Source organism: Ylistrum balloti, unplaced genomic scaffold (assembly GCF_031769215.1).
Source record: "Ylistrum balloti isolate Yb309-2 unplaced genomic scaffold, AGI_CSIRO_Ybal_v1 Utg370100, whole genome shotgun sequence".
Lineage (NCBI taxonomy): Eukaryota > Metazoa > Mollusca > Bivalvia > Pectinida > Pectinidae > Ylistrum > Ylistrum balloti.
In genome coordinates this window covers 420012-444254 of record NW_026782127.1, presented here as the reverse complement: position 1 = coordinate 444254, position 24243 = coordinate 420012, and the positions used below count along the sequence as shown (strand labels likewise).

The following is a 24243-nucleotide window of genomic DNA, read 5'->3' as shown; positions in this document are numbered from 1 at the left end:
CTGTCACTGATGGCAGTTAGTCTGATTATCCTATTGTTGTGGACTTGAGCAAGGCTAATGCATATTGATGAGACTCAAGAAATTCCTTAATATCTCTGAATTATGGGTAATACATATATGCATGTGGCCACGAGCTTTGCCATGCTTCTGCATGATGGATATATATCTATGTGATCCAAGGATGTTGGTTCAGGTCTTAATTTTGTTATTTATAATTAGATTTTACCTATTCAATAAACTTTGATTACAATAGCCGATTTGAAAATTTACTTTTAGTTTTTGTCAAATTATTTTTTCACCATTATGGTTTAAATAAATTATCTTGAATTTGTTTAATGAAAATATTGTTTAGATTGTTGAAAAGAACTTGTTTATTAAACTAAAGCATTTTAAAATACCTGGTTTCGTGATGTTTCAGGAACAGCGTCTAGTCAGAAATTGTTACAAGATTTGCTGCGTGAACACTGCGACGGTAACCGAAACATTATGCACACCTGTGTGGCTATGTGTGTACCCACCTCTAACAAGGATTATGATAATGGTTCGTTTTCATATCACAGATAATAAATTCTCACAGCACTTTGTATATCGTATTACAATATAGTGGGTACAATCTTTACAGACCAAAAGTGGAAAAAGGAGAAAACATCAGATTTTAAATATAAGGTCAATATTCTTAACATAGATGTCACTATGTAAATCATTTATAGTCAGGTATTTGTATTACCTGAGCCATAATGATATCAACTCCATAGGTAAGGACGCTATAGCATCTCTCTTTAAATGAATTGGAGATGTATTATATCCATATGATAACTTTTCGTCAATACCATAGACATCTTTACCTGAAGGCTGACCTTCAATACCATAGACATCTTTACCTGAAGGCTGACCTTCAATACCATAGACATCTTTACCATAAGGCTGACTTAATACCATAGACATCTTTACCTGAAGGCTGACCTTCAATACCATAGACATCTTTACCTGAAGGCTGACTTAATACCATAGACATCTTTACCTGAAGGCTGACCTTCAATACCATAGACATCTTTACCTGAAGGCTGACCTTCAATACCATAGACATCTTTACCATAAGGCTGACTTAATACCATAGACATCTTTACCTGAAGGCTGACCGTCAATACCATAGACATCTTTACCTGAAGGCTGACTGTTACTACCATAGACACCTTTACCTGAAGGCTGACTAAATACCATAGACATCTTTACCTGAAGTCTGACTGTTAGTACCATAGACATCTTTACCTGAAGGCTGACCGTCAATACCATAGACATCTTTACCTTAAGGCTGACTTAATACCATAGACATCTTTACCTGAAGGCTGACTAAATACCATAGACATCTTTGCCTGAAGGCTGACTAAATGCCATAGACATCTTTACCTGAAGGCTGACCGTTAGTACCATAGACATCTTTACCTGAAGGCTGACCGTTAGTACCATAGACATCTTTACCTGAAGGCTGACTGTTAGTACCATAGACATCTTTACCTGAAGGCTGACCGTTAGTACCATAGACATCTTTACCTGAAGTCTGACCGTAGTACCATAGACATCTTTACCTGAAGGCTGACTAAATACCATAGACATATTTACCTGAAGGCTGACCGTCAATACCATAGACATCTTTACCTGAAGGCTGACCTTCAATACCATAGACATCTTTACCTGAAGGCTGACCTTCAATACCATAGACATCTTTACCTGAAGGCTGACCAACAATACCATAGACATCTTTACCTGAAGGCTGACCGTTAATACCATAGACATCTTTAACTGAAGGCTGACTAAATGCCATAGACATCTTTACCTGAAGGCTGACCGTCAATACCATAGACATCTTTACCTGAAGGCTGACCGTCAATACCATAGACATCTTTACCTGAAGGCTGACCTTCAATACCATAGACATCTTTACCTGAAGGCTGACCGTCAATACCATAGACATCTTTACCTGAAGGCTGACCGTCAATACCATAGACATCTTTACCTGAAGGCTGACCGTCAATACCATAGACATCTTTACCTGAAGGCTGACTAAATACCATAGACATCTTTACCTGAAGGCAGACCTTCAATACCATAGACATATTTACCTGAAGGCTGACTAAATACCATAGACATCTTTACCTGAAGGCTGACTAAATACCATAGACATCTTTACCTGAAGGCTGACTAAATACCATAGACATCTTTACCTGAAGGCTGACTAAATACCATAGACATCTTTACCTGAAGGCTGACCGTCAATACCATAGACATCTTTACCTGAAAGCTGACTAAATACCATAGACATCTTTACCTGAAGGCTGACTAAATACCATAGACATCTTTACCTGAAGGCTGACTAAATACCATAGACATCTTTACCTGAAGGCTGACCGTCAATACCATAGACATCTTTACCTGAAGGCTGACTAAATACCATAGACATCTTTACCTGAAGGCTGACTAAATACCATAGACATCTTTACCTGAAGGCTGACTAAATACCATAGACATCTTTACCTGAAGGCTGACTAAATACCATAGACATCTTTACCTGAAGGCTGACTAAATACCATAGACATCTTTACCTGAAGGCTGACCGTCAATACCATAGACATCTTTACCTGAAAGCTGACTAAATACCATAGACATCTTTACCTGAAGGCTGACTAAATACCATAGACATCTTTACCTGAAGGCTGACTAAATCACTGACAGAAGGTTTATTGATGATCTTTTATTAAGGTCAAATAAAATATACAAAGCAAAGATGCAAATATATAATGGAGGAAGAAAGTATTCTGTAGTTTGAAATCCGGAATTCAAAATTTCAGGATAGATGAATTTGGGTGTATTCAAATCATAAATTTGTTTATGTTTCTCTAGATACTGCGGCAGCAGGGACAACGACTACAACTACTCCTACCACGACTACAACCAGTGCCTTCACATCCGCACTGGAGGCCATCAACGCTGTCAGCAGTGCTGTAGATGCCCTTGCTGCCATACAATCACGCTCCACTACAGACCCCAGCTCCCGCAGGTAAGGTCTCACACTCACTTTCTGATTATTAGGAAAGAGGAAAATAAATTTTCTGAATATTAAGGAAGATTTCTTTTACCCAGATTTGTAAGTCAGTGATATTGAGAAAGTGATTTTATTGTATGTTTCTTAGCTTTATTGAAACTTAATTCTTTTGTTTATAATTTGTATAATTTAATAGCAGTTGTTATGAGCATTGCAAATTAAAAAAAAAAAGAATGGGAAATCGGACCCTATTGAGTATTCTTGAATAGTGAAGTACTCAACATATGTTTTTCCCTTGTGTTCATAACAGTGTGACCCTGCGGGAGATGATGCGCCGAGCCTCATCTGCTGCCCGAGCTGTTAGTGGGATGGAGGTCAGAGAAAGAGAGGAAAGGGATGAGGCTGCCATAGCAACGCCAAATATCTCCTGGAACCCAGACCCGCCTCCTAGTTACGAGTCACTGTACCCAGAGGTTAGCACCATCTCCATGGCACCAGTTAAACTGGAGGAAAAGGAACGCAGGACCATTGCTGTACAGATGCTGCGTCTGTTGTGTGATTCACCGTCTCTGCAGCCTCATCTTCGTGACCTAATGTCTGCTAGGTAGGTCTGCAATATCATTTCTACATGAGGATGTTTACTTGATTACATGTAAGGTATTGTTTACAAAAAGAAATTGATCCTAGGAAGGCAAAATTTGTAAGCATGTGTTCCTGCAATTTCCCTTCAAAATGTTGACTAATATCTAAATAGAGTTGAGAGACACAAGGAAATTTTTTGTTTGTTTGAAAATTCACCATTTAAGTTTAGGAAGAGAAGAGTGTTGTACAGGTGATTACCAGTTGTTTGTGATTATTACTTTGTATGATAGGAATGCTGAAGGCTGTACACCATTCATGCAAGCTGTAAAAGGATGTGCCTATGCAGGGGCCATAACTCTATTCGAATGTGCCAAAAGGATTGCCACCAATAACTCTGGAGAACTTGACAAACCATCATTGATGAGTATGATCTACCCGACTGGATCAAGTCTAGATAATTCACCACTACAGGTGTTGTGTTGTAATGACACCTGTAGTTTTACCTGGACTGGTCGAGAACACATCAAGCAGGTTAGATTTTCACCCCGATTTACATCATTGTTGATCTGAAACTACAATGTCATATTGTTGACCCTGACTCTAAAACTGTCTAATGCACAGTGATGTGTTGACAATGTTAAACGAAATTCAAGAATTTTGCTGATGAATGACAGGTATCTTTTGTACATTAAATGGTTGAAGTCAGTGACAGAGTTAACAATAGTGAACCAGAAATCAACACAAATGACAATAGAGTTGTATCTCCAGATGTAAATAGAAAAATGTGTGAACATTTTGTTAAAAGCCCTTTTAAAATTTACTTGTGTCAGTTTCAGTTGTGCTTATTTTTTCTCCTTGTAAATGACGTAGGTTATATGAACAGTTAAAGGATATTTCCTAGACCTAGAATGTAAAAAAACAAAACTCTGACTTCCAACACCCTGTAAAATCCAACCAAATCCTGATTTCTTACTGTGTGTCAGATTTTTCAGATTACAGTTTATATTGATATTGTATAAGAAAAAGCTACGTATGTTTCAGGATATCTTTGAGTGTAAAACGTGCGGTCTTACTGGTTCACTTTGTTGCTGTACCGAGTGTGCTCGAGTTTGCCACAAGGGCCATGACTGCAAGTAAGTGCATTGCTGAGTCATTGGAAGAGTTCGCATGTGACTGAAAAGTCTACCCTATCATCGCCTTGAATGAAAACAGAAGACTTGTAAACTAAGAATCATTCACAGAAAATAAAATTATGAAAGAGAAACCTTTTCGTTATAATGAAATTGATTTCACTGCCATAATAACATGAAAAGAAGTTAGGGAACCATTTTTCAAGTTAGAATTTTGTTCAAATTTTTTTTAAGAGAATTAAATAAATTTGTTCCTGTTGTAGTATTCAGAGGTCAGGGTCATCATTACTATTTATAGAAATTTGTCAAATAATGAAACTCGTTTACATATAAATATGTGTAGGGACATACCTGTCTTGAGTTTGAACAATATTTTATTTCAGACATTTTGCATATTTCAAATACAATTTCAAATATGAAAGGAGGATTTGAAGAAAAGCTAGAAGCTTGTATAAAATTTTGTCCACAATTCAAATCTTGGAGATATTTTCTATTTTTATCTTAAAAGATTATTCTGTACATAATAAGTATCTTCCTTAAACCAAGAAGATGAAAGTTGCTATTGTTGGTGCCATCCCTCTCTTTAACCAAAAAAAAAAAAAAAAAAACATGACTGGAAGAAATAGAAGGGTATGAATTAATTTCTTTGTCTTATTAAGGATGAAGAAGACATCGCCAACTGCCTACTGTGATTGTTGGGAGAAATGTAAATGTAAGGCACTCATCGCTGGACAGCAAGGACCACGATTTGACCTCCTCAACCGACTCCTGTCAGAGACTGACCTTGTCGTACTGCCTAATAGCAGGTAAGTATATAACTGTATTTATTCAGATACAAGTATTGGCGCTTAGAATGTTTGATTCCAATTGGGAATTTGTCTGATTGCAAAATAATGAGAAATTATTTTAATTTCTACCTACACTGCTACTATGAATATTGATAAACTTTAGCATAAAGTAGGGTAGGTGCATGCATATATTTCTGGAAATGTGAACATTAGGGGTTAGAATGGAATATGTCTTACTGTTGTTTTATTGTTTTATGTCAGGAAATTATACAGTTTGAGATTTACATGGAATATTTCCAACATTGGTACAGCTGCACTTGTTTATCATGTAATATTTCCAACATTGGTACAGCTGCACTTGTTTATCATGTAATATTTCCAACGTTGGTACAGCTGCACTTGTTTATCATGTAATATTTCCAACATTGGTACAGCTGCACTTGTTTATCATGTAATATTTCCAACATTGGTACAGCTGCACTTGTTTATCATGTAATATTTCCAACATTGGTACAGCTGCACTTGTTTATCATGAAATGTTTCCATGCCAGATGATCCATTTCCATTGGGTTACATGAAAGCAGTCATAGATAGGGCTTGTTTATCATGTAATATTTCCAACATTGGTACAGCTGCACTTGTTTATCATGAAATGTTTCCATGCCAGATGATCCATTTCCATTGGGTTACATGAAAGCAGTCATAGATATGGGTTGTGGTTTGATCTTTGTTTTATTTTTAGGGCAAAACCAGTTGTACAGGAAAATTATCACAAGAATGTCAGCTTTCTATGTAAATATTTAGCAGTTCTTATTTTATTCTTTTATGTTCATACAGGGGAGAGAATATCCTACTATTCCTTGTTCAGACTGTGGGCCGACAGGTTGTTGAGCAGCGTCAGTATCGGGCGTCGCGGCCTCGAGTGCCTGCCCCTCGCAAGCCGATCCTTCCTGACATAGGTCAGTGGACCCAACGGCCCACTGGACACAAATATAACAAAGCTAGCAAATCACAGCTAGCCACAAGTAATAAGTATTCCACTTTTCACAGGGCCACGCCCACACTGACACTGATATTTACAGTAGTTTCTGATATTAACAACATATTCTGACATTGCTGCTAATTCTACCATGGCCTTTTTTACATTCTATAACAATCAAACTTATGTGAGACTTTAGCTACAACAAAATGTAACCAATCTGCTTTCATATTAGGTATAATTTGCTTTACTACTGATCTTGTTGTCTGCATGAAATGTTCAGAGGCATTCAGAATTATGTCAGCCTGTCTTTATGTATGCTGCTTTCTGTATTTAAACTGGAAATTCTTACCACAAACACTGTCATAATGTATGTCCTGTCTCCAATTAGTATTCCTTTTCGAGATCACAGTTATAAGGTCAAATGTAAACAATGTTGCATTTCCTTTTCCATTTTAAATAAGACAACATGATTCAAACTTGCATTAAAGATTGTACAATTACCTGTATGTAAAGGCCATCTGTATATAGCAGATACCTGTCAACAGAAGCCATTGCTATATAACAAATACCTGTCTAGAAGGACCATCTATATTTGTGTAACAAAATCATATATAAAGGACATGTCTATTGCAACAAAATCTCTACAAACACCACCTCTATAGAACAGAAAACTGCTTAATATGGCCTGATTTCACTTAAAATTTGCATTTTAATCAAAATTAATTTCAATTACAAAGTTAACATGCCCATGAAGGCCACTTGTGTCATTTTCTTAATAATTGAAACATTTGATAGTGAAATTGTTGTAAAATCAATTGTTCTCTGCTGCGACCTTAGTAGACAGGTTACATTGTATACTTTTAATTTAGTCGTTGTTGTACCATTGTGGATGAACATTGTGTGGAACAAAAGACACCTATGTATGAAAATATCAGCAATCAAATATATTTAAGCTTTAGAAATGATTCAGTTGAAATACTTGAAATTATTTATGCTGTTTTATTTTGTTTTGGGTTTGGGGAGAGGGTAGTAACCCACTCACCTGTCACTTTCCCAACCATGTGGGCTTGTTCTGCTCTCCCTCCACAACAACTGAGCTTCCATCTGGGCCAACAAGAGTGATAAAAACTCTAATGGCAGTAACTTGTTTTACAATACGCTGTTGATATTTTGCTACACTGAAGTAGTGATGAAAAGTGTTTTAATATCTTGCTTTATTAATGTTTTCATTAGGTTTAACTATGTATGTAGAACTACACTGACTGTGTACGTACTGTAAAACCTGCCTTATCTGACACCTGAGTATTGCGACATGATGATGGTATTTGATTTATATTAAAAACTTCTAAAACTTGTGTGTTTTGACATAATTAGGTTTTATATGGCCATTTAAGGCTTTTGGCATCAGTGGAATCTGCGAAAGAGACCTTGTCGGATAAGGCAGAATTTATCAGATAAGGCAGAATTTATCAGATAAGGCAGAATTTATCAGAATTTATCAGATAAGGCAGAATTTATCAGATAAGGCAGAATTTATCAGATAATGCAGAATTTATCAGATAAGGCAGAATTTATCAGATAAGGCAGAATTTATCAGATAAGGCAGAATTTATCAGATAAGGCAGAATTTATCAGATAAGGCAGAATTTATCAGATAAGGCAAGATAAGGCAGAATTTATCAGATAAGGCAGAATTTATCAGATAAGGCAGCAGAATTTATCAGATAAGGCAGAATTTATCAGATAAGGCAGAATTTATCAGATAAGGCAGAATTTATCAGATAAGGCAGCAGAATTTATCAGATAAGGCAGAATTTATCAGATAAGGCAGAATTTATCAGATAAGGCAGAATTTATCAGATAAGGCAGAATTTATCAGATAAGGCAGCAGAATTTATCAGATAAGGCAGCAGAATTTATCAGATAAGGCAGAATTTATCAGATAAGGCAGAATTTATCAGATAAGGCAGAATTTATCAGATAAGGCAGAATTTATCAGATAAGGCAGCAGATTTATCAGATAAGGCAGAATTTATCAGATAAGGCAGAATTTATCAGATAAGGCAGAATTTATCAGAATTTATCAGATAAGGCAGAATTTATCAGATAAGGCAGAATTTATCAGATAAGGCAGAATTTATCAGATAAGGCAGAATTTATCAGATAATGCAGAATTTATCAGAATTTATCAGATAAGGCAGAATTTATCAGATAAGGCAGAATTTATCAGAATTTATCAGATAAGGCAGAATTTATCAGATAAGGCAGAATTTATCAGATAAGGCAGAATTTATCAGAATTTATCAGATAAGGCAGAATTTATCAGATAAGGCAGAATTTGCTTGTGTATTTGATATAACAACAATTGTTGATGTAATGCCAATACATCGATTGAGCAATATTTGACCTGGAATTGGGATGAAGTTTGAAGAACTTCACCAGACATTGTATGTTATTTGGTATATTTTCACTCTCACATGATTGGATAAGGTATTGTATACCCAGTAAACATCACTACCACCTTATGCTTTATAAAGAAATTTAGCAATGAATATCGTATTATTTTGAAACCTTGTTGAGAAAATAAGCAGACAGTTCTATGAATGAGTAAAGCGATATGAAGAGGTTAAGTATTGTCAAATTGTTGAGAAGTTAGAGAACATTGATAGAGAGGTGTTTATATAGAAGATTGATCAGTCTCTAATGATTTATTAATCTTTACTTTGTTTTTGTTTTAGATGTTGAAATGCCAGAGCATGACCTTGACCCTCCACGGTTCAGCCGACGTGCACTGGAGCGGATCTTGAATGACTGGACAGCGGTCAAGGCTATGATCCTAAGTGGGAAGAAGCAGTCAAGAACCAGGTATAGGGTCACTGTCACTGCTGTAAAGCAGGGTCACGGTCACTGCTGTGAAGCGGGGTCACGGTCACTGCTGTGAAATGGGAATTGTAATACAATGAAACCTCACTATTAAGACCATTTTAGGAACTGGACAAAAGTGGTCTTAATAGTGAGGTGGTCTTAATAGCAAGATAGATGAGATTGACCGCAAAGAACTGTAACTCTGTTTAAAATAAAGACTATATATATTGTTAAGTAATGTACATGTATATTATTCAACAATAATAACTAGACTGTATATAAAAGGTTGAATTTTATTAAATAAATGTAAAAAGATAAAATTGGTGAATTGACAAAAGAATTAACATGTATATATTCCTTAGTTTATATCATAATATACATGTATATTTGCTATTGTAAACATTTAATAAAAGAAAACAAATAATCAATTTTAAGTTCAATAGGAATTCAATGTTAATTTTTCAATTTTTTCACATAAATTTACAAACACGTTTACTCAGTATTTGTAACAACATTAACGAAGTCACTATAAAGTCTTCCAACGCTTCATTTTTAACATAAATTTACAAACACATTAACTCTGTCGGTGTATCACTCAGTACAACTCATTTGTCATTTTACTTAAAAAAGAGTCCAGTGCACAAAGTTGCGAAGAGCTACAAATCTGGACAGCTTCCTATTCTGTAAGTCCTTTTTACCAATCGCGATAGCTCGTTTCGTTTACATAGTTTCGTCATTGCTTGATAAAGTTCATCTGAGTTTTGTAACAGTGAAAATATGTCGTGCAAAATTTGGAACATATATATGTTTTTTTATTGTTCAAACGATGTCAAGAGTGTAATATAGCTACAAAAACAGTTAAAAACCCTTGACAACGTGAGCGTGTGCGAGTAAAGGAATATAGGCTGAAGAGACTACATAATTCACCTTTGGGTATGCAGGGCTTCTAAGGTGTTTAACAGCATACCTACCAATCTATCAATATATGAGTAACCAACAATAGATCGCTACTAAAACATGTCTGGCACGCAGTTTCAGACGGGTAGGCAAAGTTTATCCGATAATGATGTTTACTTTGTGTAATGCCACCTGGTGACAGAGTCAGTATCACATTACAAAAACAATGGTTGAGAATGACACACATGCTCATGGTTTGTGGTTCACTGCCCACCAGGTAAACTTTAATCACTGGTCAGAACTTGGTCGTAATTCTGAGGTCAATTATCGTTAATTAGTGGTCGTTGGGACTGTAGTGGTCGTAATACGGAATAGCGGGGTGGTCATAATACTGAAGTGACCAATACAAAGATATATAGTGGAAAAAAACGGGACTGAAAAAAAGTAATAACAGGGTGGTCGTAATTTTGAGGTGGTTGTTAGGTGAAGATTCACTGTAGTGTAAATGATTTAGTAATCCTTAAAAAGTAAAAAAAATATAAACAGACTTGTAGATTATTTCAGCTGTAGGAGATCAGTCAGACTGTAGACCGTCCGATTATACAACATAGAAGAGTTAAGGTGTGAGGTTTGATTATCTGTACTCCGGAGGTTTGATTTACCCTACTCGGGAGGTTTGATTTTCCCTACTCGGGAGGTTTGATTATCTCTACTCGGGAGGTTTTATTTTCCCTACTCGGGAGGTTTGATTATCTGTACTCGGGAGGTTTGATTTTCCCTACTCGGGAGGTTTGATTTTCCGTACTCGGGAGGTTTGATTATCTGTACTCCGGAGGTTTGATTATCTGTACTCCGGAGGTTTGATTATCTGTACTCAGGAGGTTTGATTATCTGTACTTCGGAGGTTTGATTATCTGTACTCCGGAGGTTTGATTATCTGTACTTCGGAGGTTTGATTATCTGTACTCCGGAGGTTTGATTATCTGTACTCAGGAGGTTTGATTATCTGTACTCGGGAGGTTTGATTATCTGTACTTCAGAGGTTTGATTATCTGTACTCTGGAGGTTTGATTTTCCCTACTCGGGAGGTTTGATTATCCATACTCGGGAGGTTTGATTATCTGTACTCTGGAGGTTTGATTATATGTACTTGGGAGGTTTGATTATCTGTACTCCGGAGGTTTGATTTTCCCTACTCCGGAGGTTTGATTTTTCTCAGGATGTTTGATTTTCCCTACTCCGGAGGTTTTATTTTCCCTACTCGCGAGGTTTGATTATCTGTACTCTGGAGGTTTGATTTTCCCTACTCGGGAGGTTTGATTATCCATACTCGGGAGGTTTGATTTTCTGTACTCTGGAGGTTTGATTTTCCCTACTCGGGAGGTTTGATTATCCATACTCGGGAGGTTTGATTATCTGTACTCCGGAGGTTTGATAATCTGTACTCAGGAGGTTTGATTATCCGTACTCCGGAGGTTTGATTATCTGTACTCAGGAGGTTTGGTTTTCCCTACTCCGGAGGTTTGATTTTCCCTACTCGGGAGGTTTAGATTTTCCCTACTCCGGGCAGTTTGTTTTTCTCTGAAAGCTGAGATCACAGACCATCCTGGGCTGTCATGTGCTGTCCTTGGACAAGACAGTTGACCCGAAGTTTAGATGTTTGTACCAGTTCTTTAAAAGCTGTGTACTGATTGTATTGGCTATGGATATGCTTTATTTTCATGTCAATATGATATTAAAAATGACAATCAGAATATAAGTGAAATGAGATTGTATAGAAGAATTGGACATCAGTCTTGAAGTATAGAATAAACATTCTCTGTTGTAGCTCACCAGATCTGTTGTATGAGGATCAGCTGTATTTGGATAGTCAGAGTGGGACAGCCAGACTGGACAAATTCACACACAACCTGCTGGTCAAGTGTAGTACTGAGGTAAGGTTATCAAATACTGGATTAACTGTGTTTCTGATCACAACTAACTGGTCAAGTGTAGTACTGAGGTAAGGTTATCCAATACTGGATTTACTGTGTTTCTGATCACAACTAACTGGTCAAGTGTAGTACTGAGGTAAGGTTATCAAATACTGGATTAACTCTGTGTCTTATCACAACTTACTGGTCAAGTGTAGTACTGAGGTAAGGTTATCCAATACTGGATTTACTGTGTCTTATCACAACTTACTGGTCAAGTGTAGTACTGAGGTAAGGTTACCAAATACTAGATTAACTGTGTCTTATCACAACTTACTGGTCAATTGTAGTACTGAGGTAAGGTTATCAAATACTGGATTAACTGTGTTTCTGATCACAACTAACTGGTCAAGTGTAGTACTGAGGTAAGGTTATCCAATACTGGATTTACTGTGTTTCTGATCACAACTAACTGGTCAAGTGTAGTACTGAGGTAAGGTTATCCAATACTGGATTTACTGTGTTTCTGATCACAACTAACTGGTCAAGTGTAGTACTGAGGTAAGGTTATCAAATACTGGATTAACTCTGTGTCTTATCACAACTTACTGGTCAAGTGTAGTACTGAGGTAAGGTTATCCAATACTGGATTTACTGTGTCTTATCACAACTTACTGGTCAAGTGTAGTACTGAGGTAAGGTTATCAAATACTGGATTAACTGTGTTTCTGATCACAACTAACTGGTCAAGTGTAGTACTGAGGTAAGGTTATCAAATACTAGATTAACTGCGTTTCTGATCACAACTTACTGGTCAAGTGTAGTACTGAGGTAAGGTTATCCAATACTGGATTTACTGTGTCTTATCACAACTAACTGGTCAAGTGTAGTACTGAGGTAAGGTTATTAAATACTAGATTAACTGCGTTTCTGATCACAACTTACTAGTACTGAGGTAATGGGAAAAGTGGGAGGGGGAAGGGGAAAAGTGGGTGGGGGGAGGGAAAGGTGGGAGGAAGGAAGGGGAAATGTGGGAGGAGAGAAGGGGAAAAATGAGAGGGGAAGGGAAAAGTGGGAGGAGTGAAGGGGGGAATAGTGGGAGGAGGGAAAGGAAAAGTTGGAGGGGGGAGGGGAAAAGTGGGTGGGGGAAGGAGGAAAGTGAGAGGAGGGAAGGGGCAAAAGTGGGAGGAGGAAGGGGGAAAGTGGGAGGAGGGAAGGGGCAAAAGTGGGAGGAGGAAGGGGGAAAGTGGGAGGAGGCAAGGGGAAAGTGGGAGGAGGCAAGGGGGAAAGTGGGAGGAGGAAGGGGCAAAAGTGGGAGGAGGAAGGGGGAAAGTGGGAGGAGGGAAGGGGAAAGTGGGAGGAGGCAAGGGGCAAAAGTGGGAGGAGGAAGGGGGAAAGTAGGAGGAGGAAGGGGCAAAAGTGGGAGGAGCGAAGGGGCAAAAGTGGGAGGAGGAAGGGGGAAAGTGGGAGGAGGGAAGGGGAAAGTGGGAGGGGGGAGGGAAAGGTGGGATTAAGGAAGGGGGAAATGGGAGGAGGAAGGGGAAAGTGGGAGGGGAGAGGGAAAGGTGGGAGGAAGGAAGGGGGAAATGGGAGGAGGGAAGGGGGGAATTATCTAGGTGTATGTTCTAAAATATCAGTTTCCAAGTAATTGATATGATAATTCTTTGCCCGGAAAAGTCTGTTTGACATATATCCATCTCGAAAGTATGAAATCATTATTATAAAGAAGGTCAAAGCCTGTCACAAGAATAAGATAATAATGGACTATGACTTTAAGCTTTGAATTGATGTGTTACTTTCTAACATCACTGTGGTACAATACAAAATACTGTGAAATCCATTTGATGGTTGTGTTGATAAATTATGGAAAACGCGGTCTCATACAAACAAAGTGCAAAATGATCAAATTAAGTTTATGCTTGAAAACTAACTGAAAATAGGTTTATGCTTGAGTTTGCTATGGCGTCTTTTGAAAAATGATGAAATGTGAATAATTCTGATTTGTTTTCTTCTTGGAAGATTGATTCTTATTTAAATTTTGTATAGATTGATAATTAAAATTTTAATTCATTGTTTTCTTCTGTCATGGATTTTAGTTTCATATGAAATGTGAAGACTGAAATCAGAAAATCTTATCCAGGTTTTGACCATATATAGATTAGTTTTGTAGGAAAGGACTTTAAAAGTCCTGGATTACCATTATATTTTTTTTTCCTGACAAAGACTATACAACAGAGAAAAATAAAACTGATCAATGTTACAATGTTTGATATATAATTCATTCATAGATGCTGGATACCCTCCTTACAACATTGATTCGTGAGATGCAAAACGATAGCGTGGAGGGTAGAAAGGCAGAAGCTCGCACTATAGCACAACGATTCTTACGCTCTGTTGCTAGAATATTTGTTGTCCTGAATGTAGAAATGACGCCTTCTACTAATAAGAAAAAGAGGTGAGTAATGACAGTGGTTGAAAGTTAAAATTAAATTTCATGGTGCAAAGTTTGTAATAGTGAAGCGTTATCGTGGGATGTTTTACCCATTGTGATGATGTTTGTGATGCTTGGCTTAACAGTAGTCTGTGTCACAAGATAGATAGGTGTCAAATAATTGGGTATTATTCCATAACTGTAAAGTGGAGAAGGAATTTAATCATTGTCTGTTGGTGGTAATGGACATATTGGATATGTTTTGATGATTGATGAAATCTCAGAAAAACATGTTTCCTTCCTCCCTCTTCAGCCTGGTAAAATTTTGGATTTTTCTTTAATTATTGATTTTTAAACATGATATATGACCTTTTGTTCTTGGATGTGGTAAGAACTAAATCTAAATATGAATTATTGACCCCTTCTGATTGACAGCTCGACCTTGACATCATGTCAGCCTCTTGTGAAATGTAAGAGAGCATTCCAGGCTTTGATAAACATAGCTATCGAGGAACTGTGTGAGATTGCCAACTCCCTGATTGCCCCAGTCCGAATGGGTGTGACTCGACCCACAGCTCCATTTTCCCTTGTGTCGGCAAACGGCGAGGCTATACAGGTATAGAGGTCACAGAGAACATTTTAGATTTTCAATAGTTAGGAATGAGAGTTAATACAAAAATGTTGGTATTTATGCTTTTCTCTATATTATGATACTGAAGGCAATTTCAAAACTCAGAACATTTTGTCACTATCCAAGTTATAATGCAATAACTCTATGTCTGATTATAAGCCCACTAATGTATATATTAGTATCTGTAACTAATGAACTTGTGCTATTTCCTTGTCTTGTGATAAGCCCACTGACTGACTTTGACTAGGAAGAGCTGTGTTAATCCCTAAGGTTATTGCATCAAATAATGTATCAAAACAAAACTTCCAAACCACATCCTTGGTGGAAGTGGATATTGGGGAAAAACACAAAATAGGGAAAGCCAACCATTATGTTTTAGGATAAAATAATCTCATTGATAGTCTGATAAAACGTGTATTTTATATTCCGGTAGTTGAAGAAATGATTAAAATTGTATTTTATATTCCAGTAGTTGAAGAAATGTATTTATTCCACTTGTAAAAATGTTAAATTCTTTGAAAACTCATGGTATTACAGGGAAGTGAAGAGGTATTTAATGTAGACCCAATCCCCCCTCGATCCGAACCCACAGATACTGATACACACCCTGTCACAACCTACATCCCCCACCCCAGCCAGGCCCGTCGTCAGCCAACCCATCCCAACACGGACCGTGATGACGATGACATCATGGCAGCCGATGTGGAAGAGGTAAGAACTAAAGGGAATTTAGTGAAAAAAAACCAAATCAATAAATTTGTATCACGTGAACTCCATTTTGACTAAATTTTACTCACAGTTGTCCACATTACACAGGTTGTTGATAAGACAGCATGACCTGATCTGATCACACAAATGTTCAGATTTTGTAAAAAGATATGTTAAAACATACTCCAAAGGCCAGTGTAAATTTGTTGGTGTGATCACTAGAAAACATGATAGCATAGCTGTATTCTGTAAAATCATATATCTATGCAGGGTTGAAATTCGTGGTTTTCCAAAAATATTTTTTTTGTTGGCACCTTGTTTCATGGATGCTTACAAGTTCACAAGTATTAAATAGTATTAAATCCATTCAAGTTTCATCTGTTTATCATTTATTGGACATAGAAATTGTCTTTTCAGAGTACCCACAGAATCAACCAAAATAAATTCCCCACAAAAATCAATGATGTTATAGAACGGTAAATAGTGTCTAAATCATTGATGTTACTGAACGGTAAATAGTGTCTAAATCAATGATGTTACAGAACGGTAAATAGTGTCTAAATCAATGATGTTACAGAACAGTTAATAGTGTCTAAATCAATGATGTTATAGAACAGTAAATAGTGTCTAAATCAATGATGTTACAGAACAGTTCATAGTGTCTAAATCAATGATGTTACAGAACAGTAAATAGTGTTTAAATGCGTGATGTTACAGAACAGTTAATAGTGTCTAAATCAATGATGTTACAGAACAGTTAATAGTGTCTAAATCAATGATGTTACAGAACAGTAAATAGTGTCTAAATCAATGATGTTACAGAACGGTAATAGTGTCTAAATCAATGATGTTACAGAACAGTAAATAGTGTCTAAATCATTGATGTTATAGAACAGTAAAAAGTGTCTAAATGAGTGATGTTACAGAACGGTAAATAGTGTCAAAATCAATGATGTTACAGAATGGTAATAGTGTCTAAATCAATGATGTTACAGAACAGTTAATAGTGTCTAAATCAATGATGTTACAGAACAGTTAATAGTGTCTAAATCAATGATGTTACAGAACAGTAAATAGTGTCTAAATGAGTGATGTTACAGAACAGTTAATAGTGTCTAAATCAATGATGTTACAGAACAGTTAATAGTGTCTAAATGAGTGATGTTACAGAACAGTTAATAGTGTCTAAATCAATGATGTTACAGAACAGTAAATAGTGTCTAAATCAATGATGTTATAGAACAGTAAAAAGTGTCTAAATCAATGATGTTACAGAACGGTAATAGTGTCAAAATCAATGATGTTACAGAAAAGTTCATAGTGTCTAAATCAATGATGTTACAGAACAGTAAATAGTGTCTAAATCAATGATGTTACAGAACGGTAATAGTGTCTAAATCAATGATGTTACAGAACAGTAAATAGTGTCTAAATCAATGATTTATAGAACATTTAATAGTGTCTAAATGAGTGATGTTACAGAACAGTAAATAGTGTCTAAATCAATGATGTTACAGAACAGTTAATAGTGTCTAAATCAATGATGTTCCAGAACAGTAAATAGTGTCTAAATGAGTGATGTTACAGAACAGTAAATATTGTCTAAATGAGTGATGTTACAGAACAGTAAATAGTGTTTAAATGAGTGATGTTACAGAACAGTAATTAGTGTCTGAATCAATGATGTTACAGAACAGTAAATAGTGTCTAAATCAATGATGTTACAGAACGGTAATAGTGTCTAAATGAGTGATGTTACAGAACAGTAATAGTGTCTAAATCAATGATGTTACAGAACAGTTAATAGTGTCTAAATGAGTGATGTTACAGAACAGTAAATAGTGTCTAAATGAGTGATGTTACAGAACAGTAAATAGTGTCTAAATCAATGATGTTACAGAACGGTAAATAGTGTTTAAATCAATGATGTTACAGAACGGTAAATAGTGTCTAAATCAATGATGTTACAGAACGGTAAATAGTGTCTAAATCAATGATGTTACAGAACGGTAAATAGTGTTTAAATCAATGATGTTACAGAACAGTTAATAGTGTCTAAATCAATGATGTTACAGAACAGTAAATAGTGTCTAAATCAATGATGTTATAGAACAGTAATTAGTGTCTAAATCAATGATGTTACAAAACAGTAAATAGTGTCTAAATGAGTGATGTTACAGAATAGTTAATAGTGTCTAAATCAATGATGTTATAGAACAGTAATTAGTGTCTAAATCAATGACGCTACAGAACAGTAAATAGTGTCTTTGAAGATATTTCTTATAAAAGGCATCATTTTAAGAAAATGCTTTTTTGAGCTCTATTTACTTTTACTGTTTGGGATAGGTTGAAGTTGTGGATGGAGGGGAAGATGAGGGAAGTGACCATGACGACCGTGATGACCACCAATCAGAACACTCTGATGCTGACCATGGCCAGGCCGAGCAGGAGGAAGGTGTTGCTGAAAGTGACATGGACCTTGATCTTCTTGCTGAGTCTGATAGTGACAGTGATAGTAGTCATAGCAACCAGGATAACGTCAGTGTACAGCGCAGTGCTGTTACTGCAGCAACTGCAGGCTCAGATGCAGGTAGGCTTAAATGTTGAATCAGGAATTTTGCGATGATTCGCATATGATAGGACGCTATAAAAAAATAGTTTCTGATCTTGAATGCAAGATTTTATTAAAGTTTGAAGACCAGTGATAATAAAACATCTGGTTAGACTTGTCAGTGCCAGTCCTGGGGGCTGTATATTTTGGCCTTTGACATGTTTTAGGTCTCGGTAGTCTAGCTCACTTTTCTGAGGACTCGGGTGAATCATCCAATCAAGAGGACGACTATGAAAGTGAAGGTGACCAAAGCGATCAAAATGACGCAGACGATATGAACTACATCGACGAACAGCTGGAGCGATGTAACACATCAGGTATTGAGTGAAGAGTATATCATGCCTTTCTATCTGATAGTAAATCACTGCTGATAATTTCAAAATTCAAATGCTACAGTTTATATAGGGATATCACAGACTGATTTATACTGGTCAAATAGTACCTGACTAAATCCTTCTACATGTATGAGCTTAAAGTATCAGTTTTCTCTGTTGTGGCATAACTTTCCAATGGCATCAGTTTTTCCACTCTCCCATTCTTCATCGGGGACAGGAAGAATAAACATTTTCTGCAAATTTCCATGCACTGACAGCTTCGTTGATGGAAACCTTAGATAGTTTATTTGGAATCTGGGGTTCAGGTTTATGCTTTCAGTTGGAAGTCAAGATTCTACGTAGATTTATAAACCTTATACACTTGTTTTAGGTTCCCATGGCCAGCGAACACTCCAGGCACCACAGACCATGCAGTGGGCTATCCGACAAAGGGAGGCAACTACAGCTCGTCCTCCCCCAGCCACTGGCACGACCACGAACACAGGTAAAATCTCTTTACTTAACACTGTGTAACTTTCTGTTCGCTTGCCGTTTACCTAATAAAATTTGTAGTTTAGTTTACTGACTTTCCCCAAATCAACCACCAATAGAGGCTTTATATTCCTTGCAATAAACTTCCATATGAAATACTCGACCCGGATCAACCTGTTAATTCCACTATTACATGTAAAATACACTTTCATACTTTTCAAGTTTGCCTGGGAACAAAGACATTTCTTGGGACTGTAATGTAAAGTTCAACTGTAAAATTCTCAGGTCATTGGTGGTAAACATGCTGATCTTTAGTAAATGGGAGGAAACAAAGAATAACATTCTTTTGTAGAATGTCAAGGAAAATACTGAGGCCTTAAACGTACAAGTTACTGTTTTAACCAATAATTAACTTGAAGAAAGTTTGCAGTAAATAGAACATGGAAACAGCCGAGATAGAAAAAAAAATAGAAGAAAGGGATTTTTTGAAAGACTGTTTATTTATGATTCAAAGGAGGAAGTGGAGGACTTATCTACATTGACCCATCCACACTAAGAAGGACAACAACAGTCACTACAACAACTCCAGCAGTACAGGATACGGCTGTTACTATGACTACCACAGCAAGTCAGTTAGCACGTGCATTTGGAATTGTAGTACGACAAATCGCAGACTTACTGACAATGTTACAAGACTACCATGCATTAGCCCCTAGTTTGCCACGTGTGCTTGACATCACCGATCAGGACTCCATTGATCTACAGGTAAAATATCCTGCAAATAAAATGTTTTATAAGCAATAATTGGTAGGAAACTATTACACTATAGTAGAACACTGTTTTTTTTTTTTTTTTTGTTAAACTACTTATTTTAAAACAATTGCGAAACAAGTTATTTCAACTTATACTAACTCCTAAGCGCACAAGGGGTCTTATTGTGGGAGGAAACCGGAGTAACCATGAAAAACCGGCTAGGTGAAAGGCCAGTGTGTTACAACTGCGACACCCGACCACTCACACTATAGTAACCTACTCAGGTAGATTTCAATATACCTGTCTGCTGAAGAGATCTTCTCTTTAGCTCAATTGGCTGAGTTTTAAGACTAGTAAGGTGAAGGTTCCAAGGTTGAATCCCATCAGAGGCATAAATAATGACATCTGTTACGTTACATTATAATAGCATTCCTAATCTGTTACAGTTATACACAGAAGACCATCTAAAGATAACGTGGGAGTGGCTTGTTGATGTGATGGACGCCACTGAGGCACAGTTACGATTTGGTTCTGCTCTCAGTCATACCACAGACCCGGCCAACCCTGGTCATCCTCTTCACTCCAATTATGTGCGTACCATGCGAGACCGCACAAACAGGGAGGAGAACCGTATCTTACAGGTTTTAGATAGACGTCGCGCAAGATTTGGTACCATTGGTAAGTAGAGGGTACAGTGTCTGAACAGCTGTGTGTTTTCAGGTTTCCCCAACCAGTATCATTACAGAGTTCATCTTATTTATCATTTTATCTTCAAATTTATATTTTTTAGTATAAAGTAGTTCATTTAGTCTTTAATCTGCTGTATAAACTATTAGAACTAAATGACTCTTTCAAGATATTTATTATTGACGAAATTAGCTAATCAGTGGTCACTGTAGATATGTACATAATGAGTTTAAAAGAAATTAACAATGGCATTAAAATGTTAATATCTTGCTTGATAAAGAAAGTCTTAAATCCAGATTTTGAAGGAAAATTTATATATCAATGATCCCCACCAGCAGGATTGCTTTTGGACGACTTGATTCAAAGTAGCATAAATTGAAGACATATATATATATATACCTCCTTTGATCTCACATGTCCTCTGGTCCATTTTGGATGCATTGAGGCACCAGTTTGGCTTCTAACAGTATAGATTTTAGATTTTCTGAGTTTGATCCATAATCAAATTTTTATTACACAGGCTCTGATGGTAATGTGGCAAGACGTGACTTCCTTAACTACGCCCTGTCTCTTATGAGATCCCATAATGACGAACACTCCGACACACTCCCTAGTCTCGACATTTCCGCCATGCGTCATGTCGCCTATGTTTTTGATGCACTTATATACTACATGCGCAGTAGTACAGACACAGATAGTGAGGTGTTCCGTGATGGAATATCAGTAATATCATGGGACCATGATGAAAATGAAAACGAGGAGCATGAAGACGAACCAGTAAACAACAGTCTGTCGATGGATGCGGAGAGTGTTGACGGTGAAAGTGATGTCACTGCCAAATCTGGACGAAAACATTCATTCTTCCATCGAACTGATTCAACCATTTTCCTTGGATGTCCACCTCCGGACCCTTTCCAGACACCACTAGTGGAAGCACTGCCATTGGCAGATCAGCCTCACCTGCTTCAGCCCAACGCACGCCGTGAGGACATGTTTGGTATGATCCATCACTCTGTACCACCACACCGTGGCAGTTCTGATGGAAATGCTCCACAAACATCACCCCACCGTACTCATTTTGATAAACTTCCTGTACGTATGGGATTTGCTAGTCGTATGTCTGAGTCATCTCAGGCGTCAGGACAATCTAGTGGACTTGTGTTTTCTGCAACCGGTGGAGCACAGCAGTCTTCCCTGGCTCCTGACTTAGGATTTAGTAACCCAAGTGTGATTGTGAAACCTTCTAATGTGTCTACAGCTGGGGCCACACCTGTTCCAATGGATACTGGCAGCAGAACTGCTGTGGAAAGTATCGTACAACAGGCAACCAACATTGTTCTACAGGGAAGTTCTTCCCTGGGATCAAGTTCTGGAATCCTGGGGTCAAATTCTGGGGCCTCTTCTACACTGACTGACATGGTTACAGAATCTCCAGCCTCTCCGATCATACCAAAACCAAAGGTTCAGGAAAATTCAGGTCAAGGTCAGCAGGCAAGTGTCATTGTTCATGCAAGTTCGTCCTCCTCTCAGACTCCCATGATGGCTCAACCACCTTCATCACAGGGAGTGGCACTGTCACACGACGTTCTGATGATACCAGCTAGATCTGACAGCATGACGTTTGGTGCTGGAAATCGTAGTAGCTCTATGATGTCATCAGCTAACAGTGAACTCACACTGACTGGACTAGGCAATATTGATCAGGGGTCTTCATCTTCAGGTCAAAGGTCGTCACAAAGTCAGAGTTCAACCATGGATGTAAACAGCATGGACCTGTCACAAGGGTCTGCTTTACATAGTGGAGAAACCTCCTCAGCCCAGGCAGGAAGTAGCCTGTCAGTGCCACCTAGTGGCAGTTTATCAACTGGACCCAGTATTCCATCAACAGGGTCACTCTCTACTCTACCATCATCCTCCTTAGCAGGCAGGTAGGTAACCAAAAAATGGAAATTTATTAGAAGAAATTTCAATGTTTTCTTTCAAATTAATGATCTTCACTATTAAGGTGTAATTAGACCAGACAACATGCACAGAGGTAAAAGTATCCAGTGACTGACGTGTAGAAATGTTAGAATTGAATAAGGTATAGCAAGGTATAAAATTTTTGTAATGTATTCAAAACTGTCATATGTATGTATATTGAATGTTCAGCTTGGTCATGTTTTCAAAGATTTCTAATGTGAAAGGATTTTCTTAGCATGAGTTTAATGGATACGGTGAATGAAAATTATGTTTTATACTAGCCATCAACATACAGTGACCTCAATATTTCTGTAATCATGGAGACATTTTTTCTGTGACTTTGTTCTTTTGCCTTACTATTTCTGTAACTTTTAAAACTCTTTGTACATGATCTCATTATTTTGGTAGCCTTGGAGACACCATACAGAGTTCCAGTCTTGACACTCCGGTGGATATTGTCGGAGCCCATGAAAATGTGTCCAACACAGTTGTTGTGGAAACGTCGCAAACTGGAGTTCTCTCCCCTGCCACAGGAACTCAAGCTCCTAATAGACACCAGAGTAATGAGTAAGTGGTTAAGTAGATTGACTATTGTGTACCAAATCTATGTTGTTCAATGTTTGCACATGTACTTAATGTTGAAGTTATTCTTTGCTATCTGTTTGAAGCAAAGAGGAGGTTTTTTTGTAAGTTTAATTTAATGAAATAGGTGAAAATTTAAGGTTAAGTTAATTAAAAATTAATTTAAACATTAAATGTTCTACAATGAGCACTAATTTGCAAAGTAGCACATCCATAATAGTTGATTTATAACTATATAGAAATTTCAGAAATATGTTTGGATTATATCATTGAATACAGTCATTATACCCCTGCTGGGAAACCTGTTTGGTTAAATCTGTTTTTTGATGGTGTTCATGTTGTCTGACTTTTAAAAGTGGAAAGTGAAGGAAAAATTATCAGATTATGAAGAAGTTGACTTATTGACAGCTAGGAATGGCAGGTGGTATCTCAACATTTTGTAACCTTTTGACATTAGAAAGAAACAAATATTTTAAATCTTTTTGACTAGTCATTGGTATTGATTCCAATATTTTAACTTTCTCAGGCAGATGTACATTGGTCATATGACATTGGTATCGCATGATGTTTTGTTGGGACGATGGCGTCTGGCCCTCGAGTTGTTCGGAGGCGTGTTTTGTGATGATGTTGGAGCGGAGCCAGGATCTGTTATTAGTGAGCTTGGGGGATTCCCAGTCAAAGAAAGCAAGTTCCGACGTGAGATGGAGAAAATTCGAAACTCGCAACAGAAAGACCTGACATTGGAGGTAATTACGAAAGTGATCGGTAATGGTTTTAGATTTCTTTATTCTTATTTATTATGTGTTAATTAAAATTCAACATGATCAGTTAGATATAAATGTACGTCCAAATAAGGTCAAAAAAATTAAATTTAT

General features: G+C 37.1%; 1 protein-coding gene across 1 annotated transcript in view; it reads left to right on the top strand.

Moving 5' to 3' along the window:
- LOC132550022 (E3 ubiquitin-protein ligase UBR5-like) overlaps positions 1–24243 on the top strand; it is a 54751-nt gene that overhangs the window by 17270 nt on the left and 13238 nt on the right. Inside the window, exons 19-38 of the mRNA XM_060214020.1 lie at positions 419–541; positions 2899–3055; positions 3351–3644; positions 3913–4153; positions 4664–4755; positions 5412–5558; positions 6378–6565; positions 9261–9387; positions 12113–12218; positions 14486–14652; positions 15064–15244; positions 15797–15970; positions 18314–18557; positions 18746–18895; positions 19284–19397; positions 19899–20149; positions 20584–20815; positions 21345–22752; positions 23195–23353; positions 23895–24114. Coding sequence (XP_060070003.1) covers positions 419–541; positions 2899–3055; positions 3351–3644; positions 3913–4153; positions 4664–4755; positions 5412–5558; positions 6378–6565; positions 9261–9387; positions 12113–12218; positions 14486–14652; positions 15064–15244; positions 15797–15970; positions 18314–18557; positions 18746–18895; positions 19284–19397; positions 19899–20149; positions 20584–20815; positions 21345–22752; positions 23195–23353; positions 23895–24114 — 4775 coding nt within the window. The remainder of the gene's footprint in view (positions 1–418; positions 542–2898; positions 3056–3350; positions 3645–3912; positions 4154–4663; positions 4756–5411; positions 5559–6377; positions 6566–9260; positions 9388–12112; positions 12219–14485; positions 14653–15063; positions 15245–15796; positions 15971–18313; positions 18558–18745; positions 18896–19283; positions 19398–19898; positions 20150–20583; positions 20816–21344; positions 22753–23194; positions 23354–23894; positions 24115–24243) is intronic.